This window comes from Desmodus rotundus, chromosome 6 (assembly GCF_022682495.2).
Source record: "Desmodus rotundus isolate HL8 chromosome 6, HLdesRot8A.1, whole genome shotgun sequence".
NCBI classification, from domain to species: Eukaryota; Metazoa; Chordata; class Mammalia; order Chiroptera; family Phyllostomidae; genus Desmodus; species Desmodus rotundus.
Window position 1 is genome coordinate 83,068,737 of NC_071392.1, and position 20,804 is coordinate 83,089,540.

General features: G+C 40.0%; 2 protein-coding genes across 7 annotated transcripts in view; both read left to right on the top strand.

The window, feature by feature from the left end:
• Positions 1–20,804, top strand: part of FMC1 (formation of mitochondrial complex V assembly factor 1 homolog) — a 394,222-nt gene that overhangs the window by 361,625 nt on the left and 11,793 nt on the right. The gene's annotated exons all lie outside the window — the stretch shown is intronic.
• UBN2 (ubinuclein 2) overlaps positions 1–20,804 on the top strand; it is an 85,416-nt gene that overhangs the window by 61,421 nt on the left and 3,191 nt on the right. For 2 of the 6 annotated variants that reach the window (XM_053925922.2, XM_053925926.2), the window contains exon 17: positions 2,202–6,915. The exons of 1 other annotated variant lie outside the window; for it this stretch is intronic. In XM_053925922.2, coding sequence (XP_053781897.1) covers positions 2,202–2,251 — 50 coding nt within the window. In that variant the 3' untranslated portion in view covers positions 2,252–6,915. Of the gene's footprint in view, positions 1–2,201; positions 6,916–7,762; positions 12,511–20,804 lie in introns of those variants that run through there. 3 more of the 6 variants (XR_008427039.2, XM_053925924.2, XM_053925923.2) reach the window with 3 other exon arrangements.

Genomic DNA, 20,804 nt, shown 5'->3' on the forward strand with positions numbered 1-20,804 from the left:
GGGCTCTCCCCAGCAGGAGACCTCAATGGCCGGCTGGGAGTGTTCTGAAGGCCATCTTCAGCCTCTTTGAGTAGAAATAACTGCTCATCTTCCCTCTTAACTCTGGGAGTTGCCTGGGGCCACACTATTCTTTTTGGCCACCATGGGGAAATGGGAGAAGGTGGCCATCTCAAGGCAGCAGGCTGCAGTGAGTCCTGTAACGGACCTCAGTGGTGAGAATGAACATAAAACCACGCTGTGCAAATGGGGGCGCAAAGTGGGCACAAGTATCGGCAGTCCTAGTCTCCTGAGCCAGCTGTCACTGCTTAAGGAAAACCACCCTGTGACTAAGGCAGTTGCTGGTGTAATGAGTCCTGCTTAGGGCTTTGTGTTTGTGGGCGGACTGGGGTGGACCAGTGCGGAACGAGACAGACAGGAATCTTGCAGGTCAGCATGACCCAGTGTTCCAGCTTTTATGTGAATTCTCTTGCTGTCTGGGCAGCTCCACTGTTCCAGAGGGAGAAAGGAAATAGGACTCTCAGTGTTTTCCATGTAATTGTAAGGAAAAGTTTACAACTTTTTATTTCAAAGACACTTAAAAGTGTAAGACACTGAATTTGGGAGTTAGGCCTGGATTTTCAAATTCCGGGACTGCCACTTGGAGCAAGTGTCTTAACTTATTTGACCGTCACTTTCCCTTGTTCGTAAACTGGGAACAACAGAATGTTTTTAATAGGCTTCTTAGGAGAATTTAATGAAAGTGATTTATTTAAAGCTTCTCTCATGGTACCTTATACATAGTAGGAGTTCAATTAATGTTAATTGTCTGACTTTATCTAAAGACAGAGGTCAGTAAACTTTTTTTATAAAGGCCCAAATAGTAAATATTTTAGGCTTTGCAGGCCATTTAGTCTCTTTCACAGCTACTCAACTCTGTCTCTGTAGTGTAGTGAAAATAGCCATAGACATGTAATATAGGTGTGGCTGGGTTTCAATAAAACTTTATTTGTAAGAAGGGATGGTGGGCCATATTTGGCCCTTGGGGCAAACCTTGGTCTAAAGACTCACAGTCCAGTTAATAGGAGTATTTTATTTTGCTAATTAACCAAAGCTGCTTTGAGCAAAATTTTACCTTGACAATTTATAAATTTAAATATGCCTCAAGTTTTAAATCACTTCTCTCTACAAATGCAAGTACATGATATCTCATTATCAGTGGAAAAGCCAATCCTTAGATGCTGTCAGCAAAGTTATTTTAATAGTATTCTGTTTATACAGCTTTTGAAATAATCATCCTATTTTGTAGCTATATGTTTCCCTTAATAGAGGCAGTTTTTTGTTCCACATGAGTGGAACTAGCACTGTGACTTTTGTGCTGTCCTTCAGGCTTAAGATTGTTATTGTAGTGTCCAGTATTTTGTTCTTTCCACCTTTGTATTTCTTCCATGCCTCCCGTCCTTTTCTGTTAGACATGGCAGGGGTGGGGTGGGGTCTCATGTTCCTTGTTAAGGCAATGACCTGTTAGAGACTTCCTCTCTCTGTATATATTTTTGGCTTTCAAAGTCACTGGGTCCTGCTCTCGCCCAGTTTCAATAGAGTAAGCAGCATTTTCATAGTAGAAGTTAAATAGCCGTAGATAGTTAGAAACCCTTGTTCTTGTAGCGGGCTTTCCTGTCACTTAAACTTTTGCAGTGAGGACCAAAACAAACAGCTGGATTTTTCACTACCAGTTTGCCTTGCCCCTTCATTAACATAAATAATTGAGAATTAATTACCATATGCTGTGTGTTGGCAAGAAATTTAATTTTACTCAATATAGGTCAGCAAAAGAATGAAATTGACCTTGTGTTCTAAAGGAATCAAAAGATGGGGTACGTCTCTTGAAGGTGGGGATTGTGTCTTTTATGTTCCTGCATAGCCCTCGCATAATTGGCTGTGAGGTAGATGAAATAAATACTTGTTGAAGTAGTATTTGTGGAACACTGAAGACCAATCGAACCACAGTCATTTGAGATAAGAGGGTCATTCTTGTTAAGTTTTTATTTCCTTTATGTTTCCTCAGCCTCTACAGCTCCCTGTACAGCTCGTTAGATATGAATGGTTATCTTTTTAGCAATGTCATCCATATGAACATTAGAAATTAATTATTCTTTTTGCTTTGCTTTTTTAATCTATTTTTAATCTCATACCTACCCATACCAATTAAACATCTCTTTTCTTAGATGGAGGCCAAAGTAAAGGGGACTCTAAATTACCACGGAAATCTCAGTGACTTCCCAACACGCAAAGGAGATGAGACACTCAGCTGGCTGATGGAATCTACCTGATGGGAAAGTACTCATGTGGTCATAGGGCTGCTGTTCTGTCGATGTTTACATTCTCTCGTCCCGAGCACTGTGGTGAGGAGGAAAAAGAAAAGAGAACATTACTTGAGTTAAAGCCAGGTGCAGGAGGAAGAAATGATTTCTTGCAAAGTTAGTGACCTTTGGTCTCTTCTAAAGAAAGACAAAGTTACCGTGTTACTTGTCTTGAAAGAGACTCAGTTGTCAAATCCACAGAAGTACAAATTTGGTTTTTTCCCCGGGGGAGGAAGAAAGAAATTGAGGATATGGGTAAACTCCATCCATCCTGGGGGTTGAATCTGAACACTCGTAGACATAATGGATAATAAGAGGCAGTGTGTCTGGAATCGGGCCAGTTTGTCAGGAGTAAGGATCGTGTCTATTTGAGTGGACTGTGGAGCAGATTTGCCACACAAACAATTAACGACTCTGTGTCTGATGCAGACCGTAGCTGAGAAAATGCTGTACCCTCAAAAATCCTGAACAAACTTGAATCTTCTCCAGTGTGTAGCAACTCGCCATGTAAATCCGTGGACTAAGATGCTTCAGGAAAGTTATTTTAGCACAGTGATATATATTATTAAATCATCGAGATTTTTAAAAGTCAAGAAATGGAGCCTGTTGCTCTTCATAGACAAAACTTAGATACCCCCTTTTTGTAAAAGGGTCGATTTCATCTTCCATTCAGAAGCAGATACTTAACTCTCTTCAGGTGATTTGTGCATCTGGTATTGACTGGTTAATTCTTATTTCCATTCTTGATGCTAAAATGTGACCGTGTTCACATTTTTCTCTTGAGAAATGGGGATCTTTGATGTAGGGCTGCGGCTTTGGTGCTCTTAGCCCTTGCAGGTCTACCGCTGTGGACTCAGTTTCCCCCAGCTTCTGTTCTTTTAGCTAGTGGTACTTCAGGTGACTATTACATACTGATGTTAACAGGTGTCAGTGTACTACATACGCTTCTTCACTGGTCATTCAAATGGCATATATATATATATTTTTGGAATTTTTAAGATAGTATTTTAAAGGGAGAAATTGCATTAGAATCATGGTGTGTGCAAGGGATTATTTTTTATAACAATCACAGTGTATTTTTACTCCCTCTATCCAATGTAGTGAAGTTGACTGGGAGCATTTACTAATATTTACTCCAAATATTGATATGTGAGTAAACCTGTAGATAAAGAGACTCCTAGTTATTATGGGCTTCCTTATGCAAATAACATACTCAGCAAAGGATGTTAAGGGAGAAATTTATGGTTTTTGTTTAGATACATTTTATTGGATTTTTTTTTACACCTCATCAGTCTAGTCTTTCCCTTCTTTCTCTGTCTTTTCTTCCCCTTACTTAGGGTTCTAAATGTTTTCAGACTGCATCCAAGAGTGGTGTAAGCTTGGTCCATTCATAATGACAGACTAACCTAAAAAACAGCATCAGATGGATAGTAGCAATATTTCTTCAGGATGTTTTCACTACAACTCCCCCAATAACTGTTCGGTTGATTCCAGTAAGAGTATCGACCAGACCCTTTTCTCCTTTGATAAGAAGTAGTCCCAAATCGCCTGTAGGGCTGTGACCACAGGTCTGTCCGGATCTGTGTACCTGTATTTTGACTTCAGAGTCATATTGGCTTGCTTCATAGCAAAATGTTAATAAATAACTGAAAACTTTAGTTCCAGGAACTCGTTACAATAAGGGCAAAAGATGATTGCAAAGGAGTTATTGATACAGTTACTTACCTCTAAGAATTTAGATTACCATCACCAGTAAAACAAGAATATTATGTCAACCCTGGTAGATATTTTGGGAGGATATTAGGACGTTGCAGAGAGGTTTGACTTGAATTGAGTATGTTTGATTAAAATTTGTTTGTTTTTTTAATTAGGCAAGCTTACCCAATTCTTGAATTATTTCAATGTGTAGCATGCCTCTTGTTTTTATCTAATTTGGAAAAAAAGAATAGTTTCCCCTAATACTGTGTAGGCGTTTTCCTTCGGGAAGGTGGCCTTTGTTTTACTTCCGCTTCAGGAGAGAAGCCAGAGTGCATGTTAATCTCTTCCTGCTGATAATTGTGCATGTATTCATTTGCGTGTGTGTGTACATACTGTTATTCGTATATAACTTCATTACTAATTTAGGTCAAGAAATAGTCATTTCAGTTTCTAAATAAATCCATCAGTTCTGACTCATGCCATGTGAAGACCCCTAATGCTTCTGTCATCACTAGAGAAGAACAGGATTTCCAGTTCTTCCCCCAGTATCATTTTATAACTAACCATTAAAAATAATCTGAAGGTCTTTGGCTCTGAGAAGTCCATATATATGGAGATTATGTTCTGTTCTCTTCGGTCTTGATACCTTGGGACCTGCCGCCAGATCCCTACCTCACCCCCACCCCCACATTTTCACTGACTTAGGACCATCTCAACCAAGACTGTCCTTTTTTAGGTTGTACAAATGGAACGGACATCTTATATTTCTTAACAGACAAGTATGATCAGCAATTTCCTACATGTAAATACAAAACTATTTCTTTTCTAGACTGTAACATTGAAAATGATGTCACCTCTCTTTACAGTTTTTCTTACTTAAAAACAAACATAAATTGGTTATTTTTTAGCATAGAGACTTGTGACTCATACTGTATTTTTTGCACTTATTTTTTAAAGTGGTGAGTAACTGAAAAAGATATAGAGCAATGAGTATTTCTGAAGAGCATTAGCAACATCCCAATGCAAAAATAATCAGCACATTTAATTACGTCCCATTCAACGGGATCCTTGATTCAGGAAAATTAAGCTGTTTGTTTTCAACTGTCTTGTATTTTAAATTGCCTTCACTGATATATAAGCTGTTACTGTACATACAAGGTAATCCTCAGTATTCACAAGCAATAATGGTCAGCAGGGCTGCCTTCCCAGACAGCAGTGCTGAGCCCCAGTTGGAGACTGTTCGGGAGCAAAGTGTCAATCAAGCTCATTCAGAGCCTCCAAAATCAATGCAAGCAATAATTCCATTCTAAGTCAATGGTAATTCTTTCACCTGTGCTGCTCAGATCAGAGAGGAAAAGAAGTCATGGTTTTAAAACAGCCCGAAGAAAAAGATTTTGGGAAAAGAAGTGAGGTAAATCTAAATTCACAAAGTCTGATGTTCTGAGGAAATCAGAGGATTGTGTTGGTACATTCTTTCATGCCTACCACCCCTTTGATGGATGTTGTTAGCCCAGGTAACATTTTATACCTTGGAGGTTGAATAGGGTTATTTCGTCACCACGGCAGGAGGGAGAGCTGGGCACATGCATGATTGAAGGCTGTGGGTTTGACACCTGTTTGAAAACAACTGATTAGAAAAGATTTTTAACCCAGAATTCTTTTTTTCCCAAAGCAGATCTAAATTGTTTACTACCCAGGGTTGGGAAGGGCAGGCACCGCTAGTCTTTCTCCTCTGGTTGCTCTCTACCACCCCACTTTTCACCTCTGCTTGGCTCCAGATGTTTTCTGAAATGGAAATTCTACTGGTTTTAAACTGCCATTGGTTATGAGAACTCTGTCCCTTGGGATCATCTCTCAGAACTCCAGTTACCTATCATATTTGCTGCTACGTTTGTACAATGAACTCTGCCTGTATTGATCGACTTTAACCTAGTTCACAGTTCTTTATTTCTCAAAGGTTTTGTCATATAATTTGACCCATGTATAGAATAGGATACTTTATTTTAGGAGTGTACCATAAAAGCACACTGGTCCCTGTATTCTTTTTATCATCATTTAGGTTCTGAATTTGTGTTTGCTTGTTTTGTTTGTTGGTATTTGTTTGGCTTTGTTTTGTTTTAAATTAGAAATGGAATTGTGGGAAAACCTGTAATCAGGCCAAACTCGAGAACTTCCCTGTGCTTCAGCACTGTGGTTTCTGCTGACCTGCCGTCACTTTCACTTTCCGTTGTGCGTGCGTAATTGTGTTTGTTTTGTTTTGTTTTTGCTTTGGGGGCTTTTGTTTTTGTAATAATGAAACTGAAGAAAAATGCAGTAGTGAGTAAATGATTATGAACATGTTATGCAATTTTATTTTATAAAATCTGAGGGGAAAAGTTTAACTCTCTGTAAATCATTTCTTAGCTCTGGTAAAACGCTTACATTGCTCCTCTAAAACATGCTCAATTCTGGCCTTTGTCTTTTTTAAGTGCCTTTTTTTCTTTCTTCCCCCTCTCCCCCTTTTGAAACTGTTCTCAGATACCCTAAAGTGTAGGCTGACAAGTCAGGGGATTCAGGAGGAAGAATCTCAGACTTGCCAACATCATGGCATGCTGTGATGCTCTTCCTTTTCTTTGCATGTACATGGAGATATGTGTGAGATACATACATACATGTGTACATATATATGGACACGCATATAATATATAGGAGCAGCTAGTAGCTGCCGTACCATTGCATCGTTCCTGAACAGTCCCCTTTCAGTGTTCGCAAGACTTCAGCCTTGTGCACTCCACTGCTTCCAGCCCGTGCAAATGGATGGGTTGGGAATCATGGTGTTGTATCTGAATGCATTCGCAAGGTAGTTAGCAACTTTGTCAACATTAAAAATGCATCATGTTTTCTTCTGGGAAAGGAGTTTTGAGAAATTCATATAGCCGCATTGCGTTTCTGTGCATATCTGTCAAAGGTTCATAAATTTAGAAGTAGAAAGACTTCAGATACTTGGGAAAACACTTACATAACCTAGAGCATTATTGAGAGATCTTCAGTTTTCTTTTCACTTGCCAGATAATTACACTTGGCTTGATCCACTTTTATGGTTATTTAAATTCCTCCCTTGAGCAAAATAACATAATCTTTGGTATCTAAGATACATCCTTTATTTGTTGAAAACATGTGAGACATTTTAAGGGGGACTAAGTTGAACCAATCTTCAAAACCCAGGACAAGTATCTAATAAGTACCCCCTTTTAAGTACATTTGAATCGGAAGAGGAGACTGGTGGCTAAAGGAGAAGGCAGAGGCTCCGGGCAGTGTCACCTGATAGCCAGACTGCTAGCACACAGCCTCTGTTCAGTTGGGTTCCTCTTGGGTTCCTCTGCTGGGGGAGTGTCATTTAACCTTTGTGCCTCAGATTACCCACTAGGATATTGGGTATAATAGTATTCACCTACCTCCCGGGGATATCAGAGACTTTGCTATTTGAAAACTACTTTGAGTTTTTCTAAAATGTCCTATATAATCAAAAAAGTATTATCATCGTCCTGCAGAAGCTAAAGAATGGGTAGAAAAATACCATGTGATTTTTAAGTTTAAAAATCACTGGAATTCTAATTGAGGTACATATTTGTTATTTAAGCATATTATATTTGTGGTGGGGTGAAATGGTTACTTTGAGATTAATACATGGGCAGGGGGAAATAGCACTACGTTTCTTAATCACACATAGATCTTTTTTTTTTTTTTAGCCTTTTATGGTGTTATTACGTGTGATTTTTGCCAAGGTTGCGCAGCCGAAGCTAGGTAAGGTTTGGGTGATTGGACATTGGAGCTAATAAATGATCCCGAAAGTTTTACCTGCATCACTTTTCCATCTGATTTCCTTATATTAGTAGTTTGGTGATGGATAACTAAACTTTTAAGTTTCTAAGAATGATTGGGAGTCTCCTCATTCTTGTAAATTGGAGATTGTGTACTATTCCTGTAACTATAGGTTTATCCATCTCTGCAGGGTGCACTTCTAGCTAGTCTACCTTTGTAATTTATGCTTCTTCTACCCACGAAAGAGTGGAAGCCATCGACTGCTCAGGTTGTAGGAAAACAGGAGAGGGGAGGCAGTACCCACTTCCTAGCCGGGGAAGGGGTGGGGAGGCGGGGGGTGGAAGGAAGCAAGGTTCGCCCACTCGGAGGAGGAGAGGAAGGTCGTTTTATCCCACCTCCCGCCCCAGCATAGTGGGTAGGAATACATAGTGTTTTCCTTTTATCATTTAAAACAACAGGAAAAAGTGGATGCTGCATTTCTAGCTCGGGTTCAATGCTGAGCCTCAATTGCTAGGGGTTGAGTATGGATGTATAGTGTAGCACATACTCCGGATCAGGAAAGAACACGTAGGGGGTGAAGACAAATTACCGGGCGCAGGTGAGCTCGGAGAACGCAGCAGGCCCAAGCAGACAAAGCATTGCGGCTAATTCTCAGAATTGGCCGAGGCTCATTTACTTTCTAGTGATAGGGACATTTTTTCTTAGAAATCACTTTTTGGTTTTTTTATGCTTTTTCCAGCCAAGGCCTTAGTTAGTAGCCTCTAAGTATCAACTATGCAGATAAATATACTCCTTATTTTCCACATTTTCCATTCTTTAAATAACAGATGTTAAGACTTCTACCCAAAGAAATAAGGCATAAGGGTTTTGTTGGATGTGTTTGTTCCTCTAGGGAAATTAACAGAAGCATAACATAGAGATATTTTGTGTGTTCTTCTATCTTCAAATGTGAACCTTATATTTGAAAAGTTACGTACAGACCCTTTCACTGGTGCAGAACTGTAGCTAGCCAGCATTCTGCCACGCCGTTGGGTGGTTGAAAATCATCCCCGTGTTCAGTTCTGAGAAAGTTTTAGATTCTGTGGCAGTGTTCAGGTTTGTCAGATTAGAGTCAGATTATCAGACTCTAATTAAAAATAGCTTTGAAGATTAATGTTGAAGTTTTCTTCATTTCCTTTGGGTTCCATTCTTCTTTCCTTTTGTTGCGCTCTGAAGTTAACCATGTTGTCAGCCAGTTGCTGCACTGGAATGCGAGCGGAGAGTTGTCCCTCGCGGGGGGAGGAGTGGGCAGCTGCCTTCCCCTCATTTTCTCGCTTGCTGTGGCCCCGTCCTGTGTCCCACCGAGGCTAGAGGGGAGACTGCAGCCGTGTTGTGTTCCCGCGGCTGTTTGCAGCCCAACACGGGCTCAGGGAGGGGCTCTAGGATCTGAAGAACTTGATATTAAAGTACTTTTTTTCTCAGATACTCCCAAAGTACCATTTGCTTGAAAGTAGCTATTTGTGATCTTTATTTACTTTCCCTATACTGTAATACTTCTCTTTCTTAGTCTTTCTTACATATTTTAAGTTTATAGCTGGCTGATTCTTAAGTTTCTGACACTTTTCTGAACTGTTACCCAAACAGGTCAAGAAGACTTTCAGAAAGCCCAGTAGTATAATTTAAAGGGGTCCGCGTTTCCCGGACTCAGAGTCATCACTGAGAACCAGAGTTGTTTTCTCTTTTCCTTTGTATTAAAAAAGTAGATTTCTCTACTGTGTAATGTAGTAGCTGCATTTCATGGCTTCCTCTTGGTACTCTTTGAGGTTATTCATAAGCCGTGCAGGCCTTTGTTAGGGGCTCTTATTTCTCGCAGTTCTCTGCCTTGCTTATTTTACACTTCTCTGGAATAAACTTAATTCGCAAAGGTTGAAGTCAAACAGGCCATGTGAATAAATCCTTAGTATCAATTTTATGTTGCTCAGAAAACTGTACATTATTTGCTCCCGTTTTGCTAATAATAATATAATTCTATTTTATCTTAAATCTAGTTTTAAAACATTTTATAGTGGAGCACTAATGGAAACCTAATTAAATTCAAACAAGATGACTATTACCCAAGATAACTTGAAAATACTTCTGGTTTTGAAGTCAGCGGTTGCATCCAGCCTCTCAGCACGTTTAGCAGCGAGCAGCAACCAAGAGCAGCCAGTTGGTGTGTTTTTCTGTGCGACAACCTGCCCTTGATCTGTCCAACTGCAGCTGTAACCTGCCTTCAGTTTTTGCTCCTCTCTGCTGCTAGCAAGGGGAGTGTGTTCTGTTCCAGCACTTTGGGTTTCCTTTTCCATACCTGCAAAATCATGGGGGGTTCGTTACCCCAGTGTGGGCTAGAGGCATTAATAGAGAAAGAAGTTATTCTCAGTTAACACAGGTATTACTGTTTTATATAGTTAGTCAGAAAGCTGGCCAACTTTTAAAGTCCTGGCTCTGCCTGCAGAATTAATTAGATGTACCTTCTGAGACCTTTAGATAAACAAGGGGCCCTTCCATCAGTAGAGGTAGGTTCCCAACCTACAAAGAATTTCCTCTGATCCATGGCCAGCCTCCCAAGAAAGGATTCAAGCTTTGTACTGTTCTTCGCTGTCACTGAAAAATATTATTATAACATTAAAATTATATTGTATTATAATTGAAAGTATCAAAAATATAAACTGTTCTTAAGAAGAGTAGGCAAATCTGAGGCTTGCCATTGAGTTTTGCTTGCTAAACAGTGTCAAGCCTAAAAGAAGAGGAAAAGAAATCTCTGGCCGGCAAAAATGTGTGTCCCAAATAACGTGTGAATCAGAGTTTACCGAGGTAACTAAGTGGTTTTTTTCTCCCTTTTTTACTGGCAAGAAAGTTTCCTTGCAGTTGTAAAAACTATTGTGGGACTGCAGACCTATTTGCTATAACTGATTGGAAATAAGGACTCTGATTTTTAGTCTGGCTAAGCACATATTTCCAACCTTTACGATACAAATTTTGATAAGGGAAAGACTTTCGTTTGGTAACAGAAGGAAAAGCAGGACTCATGTATACAGTGAATGTTCCCTCTGTAGAGGAACTTCCCTCCAGTTGCACATCCTCCTCCGCCGGTAGCCACTCCACACTTGGAATAGATGCCGGCACCGTTCACAGCCAGCCCGAGAGGGAGGAGCCTCCGTATTGCTGCTCCTCTGGGTGAAAGGCACTGGTTACTGTATTGCATTTATTTACAGGGAGGTGCGTTTACGCTAACTTGAAGGGATATACTGTATTCTGAATAAGTGTGTGACTTAATATTTTGGGATTTTCTTTCTTCCTTTAAAACTGGACCTGAACACAGCTTTGAGTTGATATTTGTAATAATCTCAGGACCTAAAAGATTGTAGCATTAGTGTGTCTTAAAAATTATGTACTGTACCAGCCATGGATATTTGTAAATATACCTGTCTCCCTTTTTTGTATTATTTTAGTAAAAAATAATAATAAATTTAAATAAAGGGGGTGGTGATGACATGTGAATGGGTGTGGGTATGTATGTGCGTGTGTTTGTATAAGGCTCTTTTGAGATGAACTCTGGTGCTTGTTGAATTTCCGGCTCTAATCGGAGCGGGAATATGGACAAACTGCTGCTACTGTGCCCTGCACTGAGCCTAGGTGTTTCCATTTTGTTTTCCCAGTGATCCATTAAACGTGCCGCCAGGACACGGCTAAGAACTTAAACCCCTCTTCCCACTGCCATCTTGCGTTTGTATTCTGAGTTCTGCACACCCTTTGAAAATTCACGGCAAAGCTTTTCAAACTTTGGGTGGTTCACTGGTCTCTAGTTTTTGGAGACTTATTGTCACTATTTTCTAAGAAAAAAGGAGGACAGGTGAAATTCTTTTTAACCAAAGTCACACATTTCATAAAATCCTGATAAATTTTGGATATGTGAGAGGGCTTAAACATTCCTAAATACAGATATGTGAATTTAGTAAATTAACCCCATGGATGTACTCCTTCGGTGCAGGGAATTTTTTTTCTTTTCTTTTTTTTTTCCTATTTTTGCAACAGCCTTGCTCATATTCCAGTTGTAGCTAGCAAACCCCTGTTTTAAAGCAGGAGCCTTATATGATTTAGTGTAGATGTTTCCTGTCTGTCCGTCGTGACAGGGCCTTTTACATGAGTGTTCTTTCTTTTTGTACGTGTTACGTGTTTGTTGTATTAAATAAAGAGGAATGTACATACTCTTCTCCTGTGTGTTCATTACTGGGCCGCCTTGGATTTTACTGTCTCGTTCTCTCCGCAGGGGTTGCGTGTCTGTCGTTTGTATCGCACTGTGCCCGGCGCTGTGGGACACGAAAGTAAGGGGCACAGCCCCTCCCAGCGGGATGCTGACCTACAGTTTTCGGTCACATGATGGGTTAGAAGACGGGTTCAAAATTTGTCACAAAGGTGTGGTCCGTGGCCACCTGACATTTAGTTCAGAATGAGGGAGAAGGTGGATGGATACATCTGGGAAGACTTTGCCAAGTGGATGGCAGTTGAGCTGGGCCTCCGAAGATAGGTGGGATTTGGCCAGGAAGAAGGGAAAGGGCCAGTCCTGAGTGGGCAGCAGGAAGCCGGCAGGAGACCAGGCTGGTCCGAGTGCGAACCAAGATTGGTGGGAGCCAGCATCTGGGAGGCCTGGAAAGCGGGGTCACCACGTCCTTCCTTTGACCTACGGGGTGGGCGTGTATTCCAGGATGCTGCTAGGCCTGAAATGGGAATTATCTGCAAAAGCCTCATTTGTAGAGCACTTCTTCTGGAAAGGTATTATTAAGAGTAGAAAAGAGAATTCAACATTAGAAATCTAAGTAGGGAATGGGAAAAGGATGAAGAGCTGGAGGGCAGCTTGTTGGAAATTGAACAATGTGTCATTTGTAAGTGTAAGTAGAAAAAAGGACACCCACCCAAATACAGAGTGGTGGTATGAGTGCTTTTTGTTTTTCCTTTCACTGAGTGTATCGTCAGTGCATTGTCATCGATGCAAAGAGTGTGGGAAAGGCACAGTGCTCACGCGTGGGGGCAAAGGGTAGGCTGCAAACGCCTTTATTAGAAAAATGAGTAATTTTTAAGGACAGTGTTGTGAAAATGTGTTCTTGGGAGTAGTAGCCCACTAAGAATTGTGTGCTTGAATAATTTGACTACACTTAACCCTGTTGTTACCCTCTTATAAATGTATATTAACATTTTTTTTGCTTTTTTTGTATATTAACATTTTAAAGGTGCTATTGTTAGTAAGTTTTTTTTAAAACCTGTAATTTCCCTTTTTTTTGACCCTGGGATGCTTTTGTATTATCACTCATACTAGTTCTGTTTTATTATATTTATTTTAAAAGAAATTTTTAAGAGAAAAACCACGGCCCAAGGAGTTACAGAGTTCAACTAGGAAGCAGGTAGAGAAATGCAACCAGTTCCAGGGAGTTGAAGGAAAATCAAGTTGTCCAAAATATGAGGTTGTTCAAGAGAGTGTAGAAAAATACATGGAACGACTCTGGCTGATGTAGCTCAGTGGACTGAGCACCAGCCTGTGAACCAAAGGGCCGCTGGTTCGATTCCCAGTCAGGGCACATGCCTGGGTTGCAGGCCAGGTCCCCAGTAGGGGGAATGTGAGACGTAACCACACATGGATGTTTCTGTCCCTCTCTTTCCTTCCCTTTCTCTAAAAATAAATAGAATATTTTTTAAAAATACATGAAGCGGTAGTGTGTTTCACCCTTGACCGTGTAGGCAAGGAGCCATCTCAGACCTGAGCTTTGGCACAGAGAAGTGTCTGTGGCTGGTTACACAGAGGATAACTGAAGTAGCAACTGCAGATAGAGAGGAAGCAAAATTAACAAACTGGTGACGGAGCTGCTTTGCTTTTACAAATTTATTCTAAGGGTGAAATAACCTTGTACAATGACTTCTGTACAAGGATATTCATCTCCATCTTGCCCTTAACAGTAAAACTTTGAAACAATCTCGTGCCATGTTAGAGGGGATTGGTTAAGTAAGTAAAAGTAATATTAAATAAATTTTAAAAATAAAATATGACCACGATGTGCATGCATTAAAAAGCAATTAGAAGTATAAATGTACCTAGGCACAGGAAAATACTTAAGGCATACGCTCCAAAATATAAAGAGTTGTATTAGGAGTGCTTTTTCTTTATCTTTTCACTTAAATGTATTTTCAGTGAATGTGGATAACATGAGTAAGGGTCTTTTGTTTTTTAAGACTTTTTTTAAACAGGTGAGCTTGGCTGAAGAAAGGGAGAAAGAAATGGGAAGGAGACTCTTATCACTGGGAGAAGGGCAAAGAATTTATTTCAGCCTTGGCTGGTGTGGCTCAGTGGATTGAGCACCAGCTTGTGAACCACTGGGTCGATGGTTCGATTCCTAGTCAGGGCACATGCCTGGGTTGCGAGCCAGGTCCCCAGTAGGGGGCGTGTGAGAGGCAACCCCCTTCATTGATGTTTCTCTCCCTCTCTTTCTCCCTCCCTTCCCCTCTCTCTAAAAGTAAATAAATAAAGTCTTATAAAAAAACCAAAATATATATTTCATTCACCTAGACCCTACTAGATCCCAAAAGTGGATCTGGCTCGAAGGGAAGACACAATGAACAGCTTGGTTTAAAATAAAGGATTTTTGGAAAAGATGATTCTTGCACTTGGTTTTAAAAAATAGGAAGTACAAGGGCAGACAGTGAGTGCAGAGCATCTCGTTCCTACCTGCAGTGCCCCCATTTTCTTCCTCCAGAGCAACCGCTGTTGCTGGTTTCTCCAGTTCTCAGTATAAATATGTATGTGACTTTTGACATAAGTTTAGCATACATATCTGCTGTACTATACCTAGCATTTCTTCCAGCTTTCTTTTTACTCCTTTTAGTATTCCACAGTTGAGGTATCGTGACGACTTAACTGTATTCATTTACTGATGTGTGTCTAGATTACTATCCCAGGTCAAACTGTGGCAGCCTTCAGGTGTCCACAGTCTGGGTCTGCGTATCAGATCGACAGTCAAAAGTTCATTTCGATTGAATATAATGACCTAACGCTATAGACCTGGAAGCCTGCCTAGAATCTGTTATTATTTCATATCCCTCGTAAGCTTTGAGAAATACATGAGAAAGTAAATCTTCTATTTGAAAGACTTGAAAATTAAACACGAAAACACAAGAGGTGGTCCCGGGTGCAGTAGGGGCCGAGTTACATTGCAAGCGAGATCATGAGATTTTCCATGGACAGTGACGACCCCCCTCCGAGGCCGGTATGCCCTGGTATGTCGTGGGTGTCCTTACCTCAAGAACAATCGCTCTTCCCCATCAGTATGTGCCTTGACGTGGCTTGCTTTTTCTGTGTCTGTATATTTACCTCTTCTGTGTCCCTGTGTCCGTCCCTCCACCATTTCCCCACTAGCTTTTCTAGCAGGGTGGCATAGTGTGAAGGAGAACAGACTGACATCAGACAGACTTGAGTTCCCAAGTCCTCATATGGCGCTCTGGCCCTTAACACAGGAGTTCAGCCTGGTCCCTCATTTCTACAGTGACAATACCTGATGGCGGGGATTGTTGTTGAATTAGACAAAGGATGGAAAGCACCTAGCCTAGTGCCTAGCACACAGCTAATAAATGGTGGCAACTATTCTGTCTCTTCTGCCTTTTTTCTTCTTAAATTCATGCTTCCTCTTGCTCTCCTGGCTTCCCAAAATATCTGAGAAGCCACGGTGTTTTTAAAAACAATTACAGTACAGGCACAAATAAACACCAGTGAAAATCTATTCATTGCAGGTATCAACCCCCTGGCTTAACCAGTAAAAGGAAACTGCTCTAAAAAAGAGTCTATTAAAGTAAATCCAACAGTAAAGGGAATCTTTTGGTTCATATAACTGAGAAGTCTAGAGGACCACCTAGTGTTGGTGAAGCTTTATCCGGTGATTCAATGTCACCAAGATCCTGCCCTTTCTCTGCTCTGGCATTCCAAGCATCAGGTTTCACAGGCAGCCCTCTGACAAACTCTGGCTCCTCCCTCATACCCAGATGGCTTCTCTAGTTACAAACTGTTTGTAGGTGTTCTATCCAGTTTATCTGTGCTTTTATGCACCTCAAATGCAAAGCAGTGCATGAATGATGTGCCTCAATGCGTAGGACGTGGTCATCGTCACTCAGTATAAGAACACGTCCCCTCTTTTCATTAAACATTAGGTTCCTCCTTCCGCAGTCTCCATTCCCCTCAGGCCCAGTCCCCATTCCCCTCAGGCCCGTAGGCACCCACTCTTTCTTTTTTGATATGTGCCCCTTGTTATGCATGCATCCTTCTGAAATAAGTAGTGTTATTTTATGTGTGTGTGATTTAAATTTATACCCATGGTCCTGTGCTGTAAATTTTGCTCTTTCCTGCTTTTCTCACTTAAATTCATCCATGATGCTGTATGTACATCCTGTGTGTTGCAGGCTTCTCTCTGCCTAGTATTTCACACTGCATCCACCGCATTTTACGTAGCCACTCCCTAGAGGTGTGTGCCTAGGTTGCCTCCAATTCCTTATTACTTCTAGGAGGGCTCTAGTTTGTGAATTACCTGTTCATCTCTGGTCCTTATTCAATTTCATTGTCGTCTTTTTGTTACAGATAGTAGTCTCTCATCAGTTTTAGATGTGCCAGATATTTTAGACTGTTACCTGTCTTTTAACTTCGTCTGTGACATCCCTTATTGAACAGGAAACCTTATCTTTTTAATGGTCAGGTCAATCTACTTTCTGTCTACATTTATGTTTTGAAGGGTTTGTTACGAAATGTTTCCCTAGCCCTAGGTCACAAAGATATACCCCTACTTTTTCTTCTACTGCCTTTGTAGTCTTGCCTCTCATTTCTTCACTTAAAACCCAGCTCTTGTCCACTTTTGTAATGCTGGGTAGCGTAGGAATCCAGCTTCATTTTTCTGCAGTTAGTGAGGCAATTTTCCCAGCACCATCCAGTAAGTCAGTACTTTTGCCATTAATTTTTAGTTCCATTTTCATCATCTGTCAACATTTCCTATATGCAAGGGTCTATTTCGAGCTTTATTCTGTTCCATCGTTCTGTTTATTTCCATGCCAGTATCATGATACATTTCAACACAGTAGACTTACAATGTGCTTTAATGCAGTAGCTCCCCCCCGTCTGTGGCTTTGCTTTCTGCATTTTTAGTTACTCGTGGTCAACTGCTGTCCAAACTTATTAGACGGAAAAATCCAGAAAAAGAAAATTTGTAAGTTTTAAATTGCATGCCATTCTGAGTTACATGATGGAATCTCGCACTGTCCCACTCTGTCCCCCCTCAGGGATGTGATTCATCCCTTTGTCCAGTGTCCCCGTGCTGTGCAGAGTGCCTGCCCGTTAGTCACTTAGCTGTCTCAGTCTGCTTAGTTATCAGACTGACTGTCGAGGTGTGACATTGCTTGTGTTCAAGTCACACTTATTTTACTTAGTGGCCCCCAAGCTGAAGAGTAGTGAAACTGGCCATTCAGATCTGCCAAAGTGCTTAAAAGTGCTTCCTTTAAGTGAAAAGACACGTGTGTGTCTAGGGAAAAAACACAGTATGTATTGGGTTCAGTACTACTCCCCAGTTTGAGGCATCCGTTGGGGGTCTTGAAACCAATCCCCTTTGGATGATGGGAGATTGTAGTAAGGAGAGTCTGCCTCTGCTCTTCTGTGTAGACTCTGCTAATTTTGGATTTTTACCCTTTTGTACATTACAGAATAAAATCTTTTTTTTAATTTTTAAATTACGTTATTGTTCAATTACAGTTGTCTGCATTTCCCCCCTACCACTCCCCCCCACCCCAGCCAAACCCACCTTCCTCCCCTGCTTCCACCCTCCCCCTTGGTTTTGTCCATGTGTCCTTTACAGTAGTTCCTGATATAGAATAAAGCCTTCAAATTTTATTAAAAAAACAAGCTAGCTCTGGCCAGCTACTTGGTTGGAGCATCATCCCATACAACTAAAGGTTGTAGGTTTGATTCCTGTTCAGAACACATACCTAGGCTGCAGGTTTGATCCCTGGTCATAGGTGTTCAAGAGGCAACCAATGGATGTTTCTCTCACGTCAACATTTCTCTCTCTCCACCCCGCCCCGCCGTCTCTAAAATCAATAAATGTATCCTTGAGTGAGAATTTTTTTAAAAAATCAAGCCAAAAAATTTATTGGTATCGAATTTTATTTGTAGAGTAGTTTAGGAAGAATATAATCTATACTAATTACCTCATTTGTGGTATATTCAAATCCTCTTTTATGCCTTCTAATACACCTTTTTAGGGATGGTTTGTTTTTTCTTGGTTTTTGCTGATATCGAAGAATGTTCTTGGTTTTAGAAATTGAGTTTGTGTCCAGCAACTTTGCCAAACTCTTATTCTAATAACTAGTCTGATTATTTTACTAACTTTTCGATGGAGATGATCCTATCTACAAATAATTTAGTGTCCTCTCCTCTCCCATTCTTTCACTTCTTATGTTTTATCTTAGGCTCTAGAGCATTAGACTGGCCCCTACTATGCCAGACAGTTGTGGTTCCTTATTTTAATGGCAAAAATATTTAAATTTTCTCCACTAAGTATGGTGTTTATACTAGATTTTTGGTATATAATTTGTATGAAGTTAAGATAGTTTTCTATTCCTAATTTTCTGGGAATAGTAATCATAAGTATGATTTGAACTTAATTAAATTATATCAAGTACTTTCCCATAATACCTATATTTGATCAACACTTGCAGAAAATTTCTTAGAAATGTATTCATAATACATTTTTATTCTTATAATCTCTGTGGTATCTGTATTTGTTTTCCTGTTTTCACATTGTTTTGTTTACATACATCTTTTCCCTTTTTCTTCATCAGTCTTGCCATAGATGCTCATTGTGGTTGTCTATTTTAATCCATTTTTAACCATTACATAATGCCTCACAATTTATGATATTTTTGCCCTAATATTAAATTTGATATCCCAGCTATCTGTATCCTGAGTAAGATTCCATTGTATGAATATATCACATTTTTATTTACCCCCTTTTTCAGCTGATAGGCACTGGGCTGTTTCCACTTTTTGAATACAGGGGTGTGAAAAAGTAGGTTTACAGTTATGAGTACGTGAACAGTTTTTTCTTGCATTGTTATTTATTAATTAATGTATTATTTCTTTGTATTACAACTGTAAACCTCCTTTTGCCCTCCCTGTATAATGGATAATGCTGCTATGAACATTTGTGTGCAAGGTTTTTTCTTCTTTTTTTAATTGTTCAAGTACAGTTTTTTGCCTTTCGTGTACAAGTTTGTGTGTGAATGTGTGTTTCGGTTCTCTTGGGTGTATACCTAGGAGTGAAATTGCTGGATCTCTGTGCTAACTCTGTTTAATGTTTTGAGGAACCATCAAACTCTTTCCCACAGTAACTGAAGCATTTTACGTTCCTACCAGGGTGTACGAGTTTAAATTTCTGCACGTCCTCACCGGCCCTTACTACTTTAATTCCAGCCGTCCTGGTACCTGTTAAGTGCTATCTTGTTCCTTTAATTTGAATTTCCCTAATGGCTAATGGGTGGTATTGAGCCATGTTTCCATGTGCTTGTTAAATACTTAGTATATTAAGTGTAATTTACTTATATAAGTATAAAATTACTTCTTTCAGGAGAGTTTTCAAAGAGACTCTGTGCTGTAAGCTTTCTAAGGCCTTGAATGTCTGAACGTATCACCTTTGATGCCTCTCATAAATAATAATTATCTGGATATAATCTAAATTATTTTTCTTCAAAAGTAGAAAATAAACTTTTTTTTTTTGTCTCCAGTGTTTCTGTTAGGAAAACTAATGTCAATCTAGTTCTTATTCTTTTGTGGACTCTCTGCCTCTTCTCTGTAGAAGGATTTAGAATTTTGTTTTATTTTTAATGCCCTTCAATTTCACTATAATGTGTCAAAGTTTTTGCACTTACTGTATTTATTCTGTTTGGTGCTCCATGAGACCTTTGAATTGCAGTTCTTGTATCTTTAATTTTTGAAAGTTCCTTAACTTATTTAAATATTCTCTTATCTAAACCCATTTTCTCTTTCCCTGGGACTCATATTTACTAGTATTGATATTATTATTATTATTAGTTATATGGTCATATATTCCATCTCTTCCCATTACCTGCTGGGAAAATTCCTTGAACAGATCTGAGTCATTTTTCGTTTATCAGCTGTGTAGCCATTCTTGTGTTGATTCAGTCCATTACTGGTTTTGTTCAGCTGGTACACGTTTCATTCCCAGCATTTCCATTTGGTTCTGTATGACTGCTTGTTCCCTATTATTATCCTCTTATCTCTGTGAGGATCTTTGTTGTGCTCAACTTCTTGATCTGTCTCCTTCCATTCTGGTTTGTCTGGTACAGTTTGTTCCATTTATTGTCTTTTACTATGATTGCACTGCTCAAATATCTGATTATTTTCACCTGTGAGCTTGTGTTTTTCTTAGGGTTATCAGCTTTCTTAGCTGGTGATGTGTATGTTCTAAGGGGAGAGGCTGAGGTCTCTAGCATCGGGGCAGTTCCCACAGCAAGGTCCTAGGCACCAGAGTCTGACCTTGAACCAAACTGTGTGTCCAGTCCTGTGCTTCATCGTTTTCCACTTTCTCACAGTGGCTTGTTTCTCTGTGTTTGCTGATTTCCTGTGACATATCCCTGCACTTTGGAACTTTAGCTGTGGACTTTCTTTGAGACCTGGATTTAAAGAGTTTTCCTCTAAAGAATATTTGAGTTTGCGTCTTCCAGGAACCAGGGACATTTCCAACCCAGGACCACTTCAAACTAAATGTTCAACTTAAGGATTTCGGGGCCACAGGGATAGGAAACATTTCAGCCACAAATGCATGTGCGTAGTTACTGCCGGTGGCTAAGAACTCTTGGAGAGGGTTCCCCACCCGCCACCCATCCTGAACTGAGGCTGATTCAGAAAAGTCTCTT